The following is a 16,002-nucleotide window of genomic DNA, read 5'->3' on the forward strand; positions in this document are numbered from 1 at the left end:
AAGGCGCTCTGGAGGTCGAGACCGCCGGGAGGGACGGGTCGACCCGGCCTGCGTCGCCGTCACCCCCGGCAACGCTCTCTGCCTGCTCCGGACAGGAGCAGTTGTTGCCGACTCCCCCCCCCGCCGCCATGCTAGGAAGGGGGCCGGGGGAGGGGAGCCTGTCCCCTGCAACAGACCCCGAACGCCGGGCCTGACATGGCAACACGGCGTCCGGGATCCTCGCTAATGCAGCCACGGTCTCCCATCCGGGACCGTGGTGCACAGCAGCAGCACGCAGCTGCTCTAACAAAAATGCCTCTGACATGCTGTACGAGCGCGGGCAACGGGGAGCTTGTCCTTACTGTGTTACTCCCTCCGCTGCTTCCGGCTGAATGCCGAAAACAGCGGGAAGAGCAGCAACGGCCCCTGACTCCTCCCTGACCCCCTCCAACTCCCTCCAACTCTCCCTCACAAGTTAACCCTTTCCCTACCAGGGAGGTCATGGAGGCTTCCCTTCAGCCCTGCAGGCTCCGTCCAGCCCCTTCTGTTCCCCTGCAGTAGAAATGCATACCCAGCTGACTCTTCAGGAGCCGGACCAGTCGCAGCAATTCTCAGCTTTAAAAGGTTTTCATGATGATATCCAAACAAAGGGTAAGGTCACATGTTGCAGCCGCTGTGCTCAGTGACATAACAACCGCGACTAGGCCCAGAGGGATAGGGGGCACGCTGGGCGCTCATTCCAAATCCGCTCAGGCTGCCACATCATGCCCTACCGGCAGCAAGATTCATGCTGATTTAAATGACAATCAGATCCCCATTGCAGAACTTTTCCAACCACCAATCGTTCATCGGTGGTTTGAAAACTTGTTTCATGTAACGTAAGTTTTACTATGAGATGCAGCACAATGTTTGTGATGTCCGTTTAGCATCTACATCGGTAAACTTATCCATAGGGCTCCATTAGCTGGATAGAGGCCAAAAGAGTGACGGTTTCATCGCCTTCAGGCTGGTATATGTCATTATACCTAGACTATGCTATTACATCCCACCAGATCCTACAAAAATGGGTACATGTGTATATGTTTTTTTCAACATGGAGAGCTATGGGTGACGTTTGCCACTGTATGGCAAATGTCACAGGTAAACGTTTAGCGTACAGGTCATGGACTTTTCAATAGCCAATTATGGCGAACACGTTAAATGCATACCATTTTGGTCTATGGTAAAAGACATGTTAAACGGATCCATCCATCATCCATAGACTATAATGGTATACCATTAACGGATACGTCACAAATGCTCATGAACCCAGTGCATGACGTACAAATCATGCCACTGTTAAGCATCTGCCACAGCTCTGTTTAACGTATATGCCAGGAGCCATTGGCGTAACTACTGCTGTAGCAGCTGTAGCGGCTACAACAGGGCCCGCGGCATAAGGGGGCCAGTGCCCTCCCGCCGCCACGCCCCCCCCATGTGCCTGGTGGCGCCGCTAGCAGCCGTCATGGCTGCTACAGCGGTAGCGACGCTACTACAAGGCCTAACATTTATGGTCAGGACGGCACAGGCCCTCTCATGCCCGGTGGCGTCGCTAGCACCGGAGGGGGACTCGGTGCTAGCGACAGCCACCCCTTCTTGGGGGGCACATTTCGTGCCTGACCATTCAGCACCTTACAATTACACTTCGGAGCAGGTCTGCTGGAGCTGAACAAGCGGCAAGTCGTTGAAAGGCGCTGATTGGCGAGGCAAGTCATTGTGCCCCGCCAATCAGCGCCTTTCAATGACGTAACACTTGTTCAGCTCCAGCAGACCTGCTCAGAAGAGAGCAGATCTGCATTGCCACCAGACGGCGCAGGAACAGGATCATGTGCGTATGTAAAGTTTTTTTTTTCCTACTAAAACATTATCTATAGTGGGGGCTCTATCTACATGGGCGGTCTATATGTGGGGATGTGGAGCACTATATACAGGGGGAGCTATCTGTAGGGCACTATCTACAGGGGTGGGCTATATGTGGGACACTATATACAGGGGTGAGCTATATGTGGAGCACTATCTATAGTGGGAGTTATTTGTAGGGCACTATCTACAGGGGTGGGCTATATGTGGGACACTATATACAGGGGTGGGCTATATGTGGAGCACTATCTATAGGGGGAGATATTTGTAGGGCACTATCTATAGGGGTGGACTATATTTGGGACACTATATAAAGGGGTGGGTTACCTGTGGGGCACTAACTACAGGGGGGCTATATGTAGGGTACTGTATACAGGGGTGGGCTATATGTGAGGCACTATCTACAGAGGTGGGCTATACGTGGAGCACTATCTTTTGATGGAAGCTATATGTAGGGCTGCATGGTGGCTCAGTGGTTAGGACTATTGCCTTGCAGCTCCGGAGTCCATATGTGGGAACTATCTACAGAGGCTCTATGACGGTCACTAGCTACAGTCTGTGTGACACAGTGTATGGTACTATTATAATCAGGGACACAGTGTATGTCGCTATTATAGTTAGAGGTGCAGTGTATGGCGCTTTTATATTTAGAGGTGTTAAGAATTTTATCTTCGTTTATAGGTGCAGAAATGTTTTAAAAGTAAGAAGCTGAAGACATCGGAAAGGAAAACTGCAGAAATGGGCCGTGGCCAGGACAAAGCCATCATAGAGGTTTGAAGGGAGAAGAAAAGAGAAAAAGAACTAGAATCTGAGAAGTTACCGATGAGTCACTTAATGTAAATGTTTATTCTGCCTCTAATCAGTAATGTAGTCACTGTATGATCTGCAGCAAGATGATGGGTGGTATGATTTTTTTTTTGTAAAACAGCATCTCCCAGCATATCTCCCACCATTGTTCGGCCCATGCTGGGAGCTGTAGTTTTACGCCGTACAAACCTATATGGCAGGGGTTGCACTAAATTGAGCTATATTTGTATATATGTACTGAGCTTGGTTCTGGGGCTGTATATATGTACTGAGCTTGGTTCTGGGGTTGTATATATGTACCGAGCTTGGTTCTGGGGCTGTAGATATGTACTGTGCTTTGTTCTGGTGCTGTATATATGTACTGATCTTGGTTCTGATGCTGTATTTAAGTACTGAGTTTTGTTCTGGAGCTATATATATATATGTATGAGCCTTGTTTTGGTGCTGTATATATGTACGGAGCTTTGTTCTGGTGCTGTATATATGTACTGAGCTTGGTTCTGGTATTGTATATATGTACTGAGGTTCATTCTGGTGCTGTATATATATGTACTGATCTTGGTTCTAGTGCTGTATTTATGTACTGAGGTTGATTCTGGTGCTGTATATATGTATCGAGCTTGGCTCTCGTGCCGTATATATGTGTGAGCTTGGTTCTTGTGCCGTATATATGTATGAGCTTGGTTCTGGTGTTGTATATATGTCAGAGCTTGGTTCTAGTGCTGTATTTATGTACTGATCTTGGTTCTTGTACTGTATATATTTCAGAGCTTGATTCCGGAGCTGTAATTATATAGAAAATAGTTATAATAAAATTGCAGGGCAGATAGAATTGTTTTCAATTAATTGTATAATTTAATGGGAAACTGTCTGGTAGTTTTAACCCCTTGAACCGCAACCATGCGGTAATACGCCGCGTTCCACATTATTATGCAAATGTTATTTTTCGCTGATTTTCCTAAATAGTCTATGCAAATGACAGTCAGTATAATCTTCGAGCCATCAACCGTTAGAATAATAATGCAAATTTTATTGAACAAATCTCCTAATGATAACAGATTTTTTTTTAGAAGTAAAAACCTCAAAATGCACTGTTTCAAATTATTATGCACAACAGAGATCAAAACATTTTAAAGGTTGTAAAGAGAACTAAAATGGCAATTTGTTGAATTTGCAGCATCAGGAGATCATATTTACAGAAATCAAAAGCTCTTTCAATAAAAAAAAAACTTAACAGGCCACGTTACATGTTAACATAAGACCCCTTCTTTGATATCACCTTCACAATTCTTGCATCCATTGAATTTGTGAGTATTTGGACAGTTTCTGCTTGAATATCTTTGCAGGATGTCAGAATACCCTCCCAGAGCTTCTGTTTTGATGTGAACTGCCTCCCACCCTCATAGATATTTTGCTTGAGGATGCTCCAAAGGTTCTCAATAGGGTTGAGGTCTGGGGAACATGGGGGCCACACCATGAAGAGTTTCTCTCCTTTTATGCCCATAGCAGCCAATGACACAGAGGTATTCTTTGCAGCGTGAGATGGTTCATTGTCATTCATGAAGATAATTTTGCTACGGAAGGCACAGTTCTTCTTTTTGTACCACGGAAGAAAGTGGTCAGTCATAAACTCTACGTACTTTGCAGAGCTCATTTTCACACCATCAGGTACCCAAAAGGGGCCTACCAGCTCTCTCCCCATGATTCCAGCCCAAAACATGACTCCGCCACCTCTTTTCTGATGTCGCAGCCTTGTTGGGACATGGTGGCCATTCACCAACCATCCACTACTCCATCCATCTGGACCATCCAGGGTTGCACGGCACTCTTAGTAAACAACACAGTTTGAAAATTAGTCTTCATGTATTTCTGAGCCCACTGCAACCGTTTCTGCTTGTGAGCATTGTTTAGGGGTGTCCGAATAATAGCTTTATGCACACTTGCAAACCTCTGGAGGATCCTACACCTTGAGGTTTGCGGGACTCCAGAGGCACCAGCGGCTTCAAATACCTGTTTGCTGCTTTGCAATGGCATTTTAGCAGCTGCTCTCCTAATCCTATTAATTTGTCTGGCAGAAACCTTCCTCATTATGCCTTTATCTGAACGAACCCGTCTGTGCTCTGAATCAGCCACAAATCTTTTCACAGTACGATGATCACGCCTAAGTTTTCTTGAAATATCCAATGTTTTCATACCTTGTCCAAGGTATTGCACTATTTCATGCTTTTCGGCAGCAGAGAGATCCTTTTTCTTTCCCATATTGCTTGAAACCTGTGGCCTGCTTAATAATGTGGAACGTCCTTCTTAAGTAGTTTTCCTTTGATTGGGCACACCTGACAAACTAATTATCACAGGTGTCTGAGATTGATTACAATGATCCAAAGAGCCCTAAGACACAAGACCATCCATGAGTTTAATTGAAAAACTAATAATTAAATGTTTATGACACTTAAATCCAATGTGAATAATAATTTGGAACACGCTATAGATGACCTGACAATATTTCCAAATGTATGTTTTTTTCAGATGCAGCAAAATCTATAAAATTAACTTTTAAAACGGTGCACACTATATGCTAATTACTCACTAAAGGGTCATAGGTCGGTGCCGCTATCCTTGAAGAGTCACATAGTCCTGCCTCCAAACCCACCTTTCCATATTTGATTGACATCCCCCTCGCTGATACAACTTTCTCGGATGCGCCATTGCCTTGTACTACTTGGGGGCTGAGTGGCACTATATACAAGAGGGGGCTGTGTGGCACTATACACAAGGGGGAGCTGTGTGGCACTATGCACATGGGGGAGCTGTGTGGAACTATATACAAGGGGCTGTGTGGCACTGCTAAGGCGGGGGCTGTGTGGCACTATCTACTAGGGGGGCTGTATGGCACTATTTACAAGGGGGGCTGTGGCTCTATCTACTGGGGGCTGTGTGTGGCGAAATCTACAGGGGTCTGTGTGTGCCACTATCTACTAAGGGGGGGGGGCTGTGTGGCACTATCTACTAAGGGGAGCTGTGTGGCACTATATACAAGGGAGGGGTGCTGTGTGGCACTATATACAGGGGGAGCTGTATGGCGCTATATACAGTGGGGCTTTATGCCAATATCTACAGGGGGCTGTATGGCACTATCTACAAAGGGGAGGTTGGGGGCGCTATCTACACTTGGGGTGGGACACTGTCTACAGGCGGGGCTGTAAAGCTGTGTCTACAGGGGGGCTGTAGACACAGATTGGTCACAATCTACAGGGGGAATTATCTATAATGGGGGCTGCGTGTGGCACCTGGTGGGGGGCCCAGTCAAGAGTTTGCTATGGGGCCCAGTCTTTCCTAGTTATGCCCTTGCCAAGAGCATTAAACACATGACAAAAACGGGCCTAAAATAAATGATAAAAAGCTATATTAAAGCCTCGTTAGTGGTGCTTCTGTAATACGGCATTCCATGGAGAATGGCACAATGGAATCTGACAGATAAATGCTCCTTAGGAAATCCAAAGCATACACAGATACAGTAGGACAACGAAAGACTTGTTTGATCGAAAAAGAAGTTAAAAGGAAAGCGATGAGTCTGCTCTCTTCAATCAACTCCTGTTTTCGGCACCCAAAATTTAACACTGGGTGGATGATTTGATCCATTCTTATGTTGTTTACTAAACCTGGAATGATTTGAAGTATTAATGTTTTTTTAATTTATTTAACTTCTGTAAGCCTTAATTAAGGAACGCAGCCTTTTCAGCCACTCTTGATGTTGTGCTGTGCATTCGGAAAGTCTTCAGACCTTTTCACTTTTTTCACATTTTAGTATGTTGGGACTTTGTGCTACAATAAAAAAAAATTCACGTTTTTCCACATCATTCCTCAATAGCCCATAATGACAAAGTGAAAATCGAACTTTTTCATTTTTTACTAGATTTTTACTAAATTTGCAAAAATGTGTAAACTCACATTTTGCATGGACATAAGCATTCAGACTCCTTGCTATGACACTTGAAATTTAGCTCTGGGGGCTTCCAATTTCTCTAGATTATCATTGAAATGTTTTTACACATTGATTGGAGTCCACCTGTGGTAAATTAAACAGGCCGTCCCACCAAACTAAGTAATCAGGGGAGAAGGGACTTGGTAAAAGAGGTAACTAAGAACACAATGGTCACTCTGGCTTAACTCCAAAGATCCTGGGATGGGAGAAACTTCCAGAAGGTCACTGTAGCACTCCACTAATCTGGCCTTTATAGCAGAGTGGCCAGAAAGAAGTCTCTCCTGAGTAAACGACCCATGAAAACCAGTCTGGAAGTCAAAAAAAACAAAAAAAAAAAAAAAACATCTAAAGGATTCTCAGACTGTGAGAAACAAGATTCTGCGGTCTGATGAAACCAATGGCCTCAATTTTACTAAGCGTCAATTTTGGGGGAAACAAAGCACTCCTCATCACCTGCCCAATACCATCCCTACAGTGAAGCATGGTGGTGGCAGCAGCATGCTGTGGAGGTGTTTTTCAGCGGCTGGGACAGGGAGACTGGTCAGGATGAGGGAAAAATAAATGGAAAAAATACAGAGATATTCTTAATGAAAACCTGATCCAGAGTGCTCTGGACCTCAGACTGGGCCCAAGGTTCACCTTCCAACAAGACAATCACCCTAAGCACACAGCCAAGACAACACATGAGTGGCTTAGGGACAACTCTGTAAATGTCCTTAAGTGGCCCAGTCAGAACCCTGACTTGAACCTAATCGAACATCGCTGGAGAGACCTGAAAATGGCTGTCCACCGACGGTCCCCATCCAACCTGACAGAGCTTGAGAGGATCTGCAGAGAAGAATTGCAGAAAATCCCCAAATCCAAGTGTGCAAACCTTATGACCTCATACCCAAGAAGACTGGAGGCTGTTATCACTGCCAATGGGACTTCATCTTAGTACTGAGTAAAGGGTCTGAATATTTATGTCAATGCAAGATTTTAGTTTTTCCTTTTCGATAAATGATCAAAGATTACTAACATTCTGTTATCACTTGTTATTATTTACTTTGTATTGAGTGCAGAACTTATTTTTTTTAGCACAAGGCCTCAACACAACAAAAATGTGAATAAATATAAAGGGTCTGAAGACTTTCCGAATGCATTGTATATGTCTTATTCTTTATATGTTTGTTATCTTTAGAGTTGTCACCTATTTTACCATGAGCTTTACGATTCAGCAATATATGGATTATTGCGAAAGAATGAAGAAAAATGTTGTAGTTCTTGGAAACGCTTAGATATGACGGCATTTTATATCCTAATAAAAGATAAAACAAAACAGCATATATCATTAATTAGAAGAGGCAACCAGACCAAAGATTCAGGATCCTGACCTAGAAAGCCTCATACCTTGTGTATAACATTTACTGAAGGTCATTATTCCGAATTTATAGTATTTTTATTTCTGACAGATCAACACAGTGGAGCAGGAAGTTCAGCAATTGCAAAAAGAGAAATCTGTAATGGTTTTGCAGCTAGAAGCTCTGAGGAGGGAAAGGAATGAGGCAGAAAAGGACCTGGATTTACTCTGTCACTTTTACAAGGAAGAAGCACAAGCCCATAAACAACATATCTTACAGGTAAAAGCCCATAAACAACATACACTATCTGGCCAAACGTATGTGGACATCTGACCATCACACCTACCTAAGCTGTTGGACATTCAAAACCATGGGCCCAACATGGAGTTTATTCTCCTGGGAAAGTTTTTCCCAAGATATTAGTGTGTAAGATGTGCATGGGAGAATCTGATAGGTCGTCTACCACCTTTACAAGTTGACATGTTTTCTGTTAACACATTGCGGACATCGGTAGGGGGTTGCCAATGGTTGTCATAACAGCCTGGGGATCTAATGAAGATCTCTGGGTCTGCCATATTCTGCTCCTATTAAAGGCTATGTACAACGCTGAAAACTATTTATATATATATATATATATATATATATATATATATATATATATATATATATATATATACAGAACTTGTGTTTGATGCAACTTGTGTGTCTCTGCAGGATCGAGCTGTTGCCGATTGCATCGATGTTCACACCTCCACACTAATGGAGCCCTATGGACACGTTTAGTGTGCACGTAGGGAGTTTGCCCGACATGCATGCTAAAGGTAGGGCTAAAACGAGATGTGAACATAGCCTTAGTGGGCGGAAAATCCGCAGTGGAAGACTGTTGTATCCACATACCGCTGAACATTAGGTGGGATAAATCTGTAGTAAGCTCCCACAAGTGTAGGCTGGCAGTAGTTCTTGTAGGAAACTTGTCTGCTCTGACAGGAGCACCTCGACAATAGGGGAGAGTAGGAGTCTAGGATTACCTCTTTTCAGATACCATTTTAGGAATCTTCAATTGGCTTATACCATGGGACTCAGAACATGTTTTCCTATATAATCCAGCTAGCCTCCAATCGCATTTGCAAAAAAAAAAGAAACAGAAAAAAAATATAAAAAAAAGTAGGTAATACAATAAGTATACATACACTATGTGTACAAAAGTATTGGGACACACCTCTTAATAATTTAATTCAGGTGTTTCATTCAGTCCCATTGCCAGCACCTAGCCATGCAGTCGCCTTTACAAACATTTGTTTTCACATGGGTCACTCTAAAGAGCTCACTGTATTAGAACGTGGTACTGTAATATGATGCCACCGTTGCAACAAGTCAGTTCGTGAAATTCATTCTCCCCTAGATATTCTATGATCAACTGTGGGTGGTATTGTTGTAAAGTGGAAGTGTTTAGGACCCACAGCAACTCAGCCATGAAGTGGCAGAACATGTTCAGTTATAGAGCGGGATCACCGAGTGCTGAGGCGCATTGTGCATAAAAGTCGCCAACGCTCTGCTGACTCAATAACTGTAAAGTATACACCTCCTCTGGCATTATCAGCACAAAAAACAGTGCGCCATGGGTTTCCATGGTCGAACATCTGTATGCAAGCCTTACATCACCAAGCACAATGCCAAGTGTCGAATAGAACGGTGTAAAGCACGCCGCCACTGGACTCTGGAGCGTGTTCTGCGGAGTGACGATTTACCCCTCTCTATCTGGCAGCCTGATGGATGAGTCTGAATTTGGAGAGTGCTAGGGGGGACGTTTTCTGCCTGACTGCATTGTGCCTACTGTTTGGTTAGAGGGGAAGGATAAGGCCTTGGAGTTACTTTCAGGGGGTTGGCCTAGGCCTCTCAGTTTCAGTGAAGGGAAATCTTAAAGGGAATGTGTTGCCAGCAAAATATGTTTTTGTTTTTTAAATTAAACATTTAGTGTGTAGGTGATTAAACATTGTTCAAATTTTTTTTATTTTTTTCACGAGTCAGGAAATATTATAAATTAGATTCTAATTTATAATATTTCCCATTGCTGATCACTAGATGGAGCTATTCCCAAAATTGCAGCATTGCATGTGGTAAAGCAACCACATTGCTTTTTGCTGCAAAATTGGGAAAAAAGCACTCGCTCTAGTGAGCTCTGAGAATCCCCCCCTCCTTTATCCTGGCTAGTGCCGGGATAAACGAGGGGATTGAACGGTCTAACCTCCTACACTGTGTGTCGCCATTTTTTGAGCTAACACACAGTGTAGTAGGTTTACATACAGTAGTAAACACACACAAACACGAACATACATAGAACTCTCTTACCTGCTCCTGCCGCCGCGGCTCCCTCCGGCCCATCCGCTCCGTCTGCTGCCGCTGGTCCAAGTGCACAAGTCCGGAAGCCGCGACCGTAAGTAGTAATCTTACTGTCCGGCTGCGACTTCCGGTCCACAGGAAAATGGCGCCGGACGGCGCGCATTTCAAATTGGACTGTGTGGGAGCGGCGCATGCGCAGTTCCCACACAGACGGCGTACACAGAAGTGGATGGGACGGGACCCGTTCGCAGTCCCTATGGGACTGTGGCTGCCGTATTCCATGTCTGTATGTGTCGTTAATCGACACATACAGAAATGGAAAAAAAAATGGCAGCCCCCATAGGGAAGAAAAAGTGAAAAAATAGAAAAAAGTAACACACAAACACACAAATAAATAAAAACGTTTTTAATAAAACACTAACATTAAACTGACATGAAATTTTTTTTTGTGGTGACACTGTTCCTTTAATGCTTCAGCAAACCAAGACATTTTGGACAATTGTATGCTTCCAACTTTGTGTGAACAGTTTGGGGAAGGCCTTCTGCCCCAGTGCACATAGGAAGGTCCATTAAGGCATGGTTGGGAGAGTTTGGTGTAGAAGAACTTTACAGGTCCCACAGATTGCGAGCCAGGCCCACTCGTCCAACATCCGAGTCTGATCTCACAAACGCTCTTCTGAATTAATGGGCAAAAATTCCCACAGACACTCCAAAATCTTGTAGAAGGCCTTCCCAGTAGAGTGGAAGCTGTTTTAGCTGCAAAGGCGGACCAACTCCATATTAATGCCTATGGATTTACAATGGGATGTCATAAAAGCTCCTGTAGGTGTAATTTGAAGGTGTCCCATTACTTTTGTCCTTATAGTGTACTTTGGGGGGCAAGAAGGATTGGGCACGTTGGATTTAATAGGGCTCTTGCAGCGGCTTATTTCCTTCTCATTGAAAAAACATGCTTGGCCGGCGAACATACATGTATATGGTGGAGTCGGGAAAACTAGATGTTACTCAAACGCGCATTAGGCCCCAGCTATCCCATGTGTATGGCCAAAATTGGGCTTCATATAGAGGGCTCTATTAACAGTTTACTCATATATTTTGAAGCAAAAATGGGCTAGGTTACAGTGAGAGAACAGTAGCCTTTCCCAGCGTGTATATGTGTTAAATATTCTCCATCTGCAGTTTTTAATGTAGCCCTATCTCCTGTGTAATCAGATATTCCATGCTTATCGGGGTTTGCTGGAGGAACAGATGGATGCCCAGGAACATCGCTACAGAAAACTTCTAGAAGAAACTATTCAGGATGCAGTTCAACTTTCTGCTCGAAACCAAGAGCTGGAAACTGAGAACAAGCAACTACAGAACAGTAAGCTATGCAAACCAAGTGAACAACATTAAAAATGAAAACGCATCGATGGCATACCTAATATTCCAGCTGTGACTGTGTCATGCTTCCCGTGACACTGCCATAGCGACTATCCGTAACCGTCTCTAGGGGGAGCTCATTGCATACAGGTTTAAAGGAAACCGGTCACCAAACATCCCCCTAAACAACACTAAATAATAACTTGATGCGGATTGCAAATCTGCAATTTTTATCTTTCTACTTACATGCATTCCCCCGCTGTAAATGTCCTTTATGAATGCTCGTTCCCGATCATTGCCCTGTGTAAACAGGGGAACGATCAGCTGATGAACAGCAATAACGGCTGCAATAAATTTTATCGTTGTCGGCAGCACATCTCCCTGTGTAAACGGAGAGATGTGCTGTGATATGATGTAAATGCATGGGGATGAGCAATCGTAGTAACGATAGCTTGTAACCATACATAACCAATCATTGATCCTTGTAAAAGAAGCAAATGAGCGCTGATCAACGAGCCGCCTCGATCGGCGATAGTTTTCACAGCCCATATTGGCCGGTGTAAAAGGACTTTATACCTGAAAATGGGCCGTGCGCTGCATGATGAAGTCGAGACTTAATAGTCCTCTTTATTACATCGCCGAGCTTAGTCGTCCCCTCTATGAATCAGCATGCAGTTCACTACCAGTTTGTAGGCTTACAGCAGGGGAATGCAAGTGAGTAGTAAGATAAAAATTGCAGATTCGGAATCTGCTTTTTTTTTAAGCTATTTTGGATTACTGTAGTTTAGGGGTTAATTGGAGGTGACGTAGTCACTTTAATACGGAGCGCAATACTAGCTGTCTAAATCCATATGCAGTTAGCTCCATTTAGTGGTGGCTACATGCAGCCAGAATTATTACATCTGGAAAAAAGGGTTATGGTGCAAAAGGGGAATTATGGCAAATATGCATGAACTTGTATCAACCGATATGCAGAAGCATTGGTTATTTACCTTAAATGACATCTGGTCAAATACGTAGTTTATACTTACTTTTTGGTTTTTTTTAATATATGTTCCACTACCACAGTATTTAGATCTGAACTTCCAATAGTTCAGAAAATGTGCTAATTCAGCACCTTGGCCACAATAATGACAAAGAGTAAGAAAGCGAGATGGCACTATATTACTGGGATGATATTATTCTGTGGTCTAATAAAAGCCTGCTCATTATTGTGTTTAAATGTATCTTTAATGTCTTATTTCAGGCTTAGCAGAGCTAAGAAGGAAAGACCTGAAGAAATCCTAGGTGACTACTATAGGTGATAGATCCGGATACATACAGAGGAGTGGGTTTTATAGCTTCATGATCTGCAATAGCAGCAAATGATGTAATGTTGATTAATTTGTACATAAATAGGTGCAGGTTACTTTAGCTTTTGAATTTAAATGTTTGACCCAAAAGTAAGAGATGGTAAAGGTAGGTTTCACGTAGGCACGGTTCATATCACGTTTGTAATGTCCATTTAGCAGGGCTCCATTAACCTGTCAGAGGCCAAAAGAGTGTCCTTTTGGCCTTCGTCCAGCCGATATACAACAGTATACCTCCAAAAAAATTGGTATGGAATAGCGTAGTAGACTACACTGTAACATCCCACAGATATCAGTAAAAGAAAAACATTATACAGGGTGGGCCATTTATATGGATACACCTAAATTAAATGGGAATGGTTGGTGATATTAACTTCCTGTTTGTGGCACATTAGTATATGGGAGGGGGGAAACTTTTCAAGCTGGGTGTTGACCATGGTGGCCATTTTGAAGTCGGCCATTTTGTATCCAACTTTAGTTTTTTCAATGGGAAGAGGGTCATGTGACACATCAAACTTATCGAGAATTTCACAAGAAAAACAATGGTGTGCTTGGTTTTAATGTTACTTTATTCTTTCATGAGCTATTTACAAGTTTCTGACCACTTATAAAATGTGTTCAAAGTGCTGCCCATTGTGTTGGATTGTCAATGCAACCCTCTTCTCCCAATCTTCACACACTGATAGCAACACCGCAGCGGTGGAATGTTTCAGGAGGAGGAGGAGGTTGTACCTCTCTGAATTAATGCTCAGTCGGCTCTCACGATATATATGGATAGTTACGTCAGGAGCTTTCCTAGGGCTGGAGTCCCCGGCAGAGCATCAGGATTTAAAGAAAGGAAGCTCTCTGAATCCCAATGCTGTCTGGGGACTCCACTGAGGTAGTGGCAGAACTAGATGCTCTAGTGGCAGCGGTTCATCATGGGGAAAGGATCGGAGGACAGAGAAGTGAAAAGGGGCTGTAGAGGAGACGTATCCTACTATATACCTATACAGTGGCTTACATTACAGCTTTCCGGCAGAGGTATATGTCAGGAATCGTCCCGACATATGATTCAGACAGAATTCTACAAACATGATATAAACAGAACCTTACATAAACAATGTTGTGGCTTTTGTTACCATCTATATTTTTCCATAAACCAAAAACTAATGAAAATAAAACCAAAACTGTGAAGCATTTTTTTTTTTTATAGAACAGATCCCCTTCAGGTCTAGGGAGCTCGCTCAGAAGTTTCAATAACTCCAATTCATTTAAATCGAAAGTGACAAAAAGTAAAGAAGACCTAGGAATATTCCCTGCACACCTAATTTGCATTGCCATAAGAGCTCCTTGACACGTCTTTTTTGTTCAGTAAAAAACGTCAAATGTCAAGAGTTTTTCATAGCGTTTTTACACACATATTTGGTGGCGTTTTTAGCCCCTTACAGACTTTTGACGTAACGGTACGTCATAGACACGTTCACGGCTGTCGATAATTGTCATGGCAAGGTCACAGGTGTGCCATCTTTCTGCTCCTATTAAGTCCTCCCAGAGGCAGGGCTTAATAGGAGCTGGTAAAAATGTAGATACACTGCAATACATAGGTATTGAAGCATACTGTACCACCGATCAAACGACTCCTTGTTCAAGTCCCCTAGGGGGACTAAAATAAGCAAAGTAAAAAAACAGTAAAATAAAGTTTTTAGTAATGTACAAGCAATCCTCTCGAAAAAAATATGGAACATAATTGGTCCGAACAATTACAATATAACATTATTTAACCTGCAGGATGAACACTGTAAAAGAAAAAAAGTAAAAAAAAACACCTGAATTGTACCTTAAGCTGCCGAAAAGTCATATGTACCCAATGCTGGAGATTATTTTTTTCAACTCTCTCCCAAAAATAAAAGGTATAAAAGTTAATCAATATAATATGTGCACCCAAAAATGGTGCAGTTGAAAAACACAACTCGTCCGGCAAAAAACAAGCCCTCATATAGCTATGTCAACACAAAAATAAAAAAGTTATGACTCTTGGAATGCGGTGAAGATAAAAAACAAATAAAAAACAACAAAACATCGAAAAAGAATGCTTGCTCATATAAGGCTTAAATAGGCCTGGTCCTTAAAGGGGTTTTCCAACTTAAAAATGTATGGCCTATCAGAATAGGCCATCAATAGGCCATCAATAGGCCATCAATCGCTGATGGGTCGGGTCCGATGCCCGGGGCCCCCGCCTTTCAGCTGCTTTGAAGGGGCTGCAGCGCTCGTACAAGCGCGGTTTCCCTTAATTTTTTCTTCTTACTGTGAATCATCGACATGGAAGTAGCAGTGATTCACAGGTATTGCAGCCTTCTTCTTTTCTGATTGAAGTGAATGAGAGAGAAGGCTGCAATACCTGTGAATCGCCGCTACATCTGTGTTTGACGAGTCACAGTGAGCAAGAAGAAATAAAAGGGAAAGCAGCGTTCGTACGAGTGCTGCTCCCCCTTCAAAACAGCTGATCAGTGGGGGTACCGGGAATAGGCCCCTATCCTGAGAATAGGCTATCCATTTTTAACGACTGGATAACCTCTTTAAGGGGTTAAAAGGGTTTTCATTTGTAAAAGTAGTATATCATTAAAAAAATATATATATATATATAAATTTGGGGTTGTCGTAATCATATCGACCTGCAGAATAAAGTTCACATGTCATTTTTACTGCATGGTGAACACCGTAAAACCTAAACCCTAAAAACAATGGGAGAATTGCGGTTATTTTCTCATTCCGCCCCACTATTTTTTCAGTTTCCCAGTGCATTAAATGGTGCAATTAAAAGCTACAATTTGTCCCGCAAAAATTCTGAAGTAATGGCTTTTGGAAGGCGGGGAGGAAGAAACAAAAAAATAAATAAAAATAACAGCGGTGGCAATGGGTTAATAAGGTCGTTAAATTTGTAACATGCGTTTTTACAGTCCTA

At 43.0% G+C, this 16,002-nt stretch overlaps 1 protein-coding gene across 1 annotated transcript in view; it reads left to right on the forward strand.

The window, feature by feature from the left end:
- LOC142750361 (uncharacterized) overlaps positions 1-16,002 on the forward strand; it is a 69,974-nt gene that overhangs the window by 42,128 nt on the left and 11,844 nt on the right. The window contains exons 8-10 of the mRNA XM_075859358.1: positions 8,119-8,286; positions 11,560-11,710; positions 12,956-12,996. Coding sequence (XP_075715473.1) covers positions 8,119-8,286; positions 11,560-11,710; positions 12,956-12,996 — 360 coding nt within the window. The remainder of the gene's footprint in view (positions 1-8,118; positions 8,287-11,559; positions 11,711-12,955; positions 12,997-16,002) is intronic.

This window comes from Rhinoderma darwinii, chromosome 3 (assembly GCF_050947455.1).
Source record: "Rhinoderma darwinii isolate aRhiDar2 chromosome 3, aRhiDar2.hap1, whole genome shotgun sequence".
Lineage (NCBI taxonomy): Eukaryota > Metazoa > Chordata > Amphibia > Anura > Rhinodermatidae > Rhinoderma > Rhinoderma darwinii.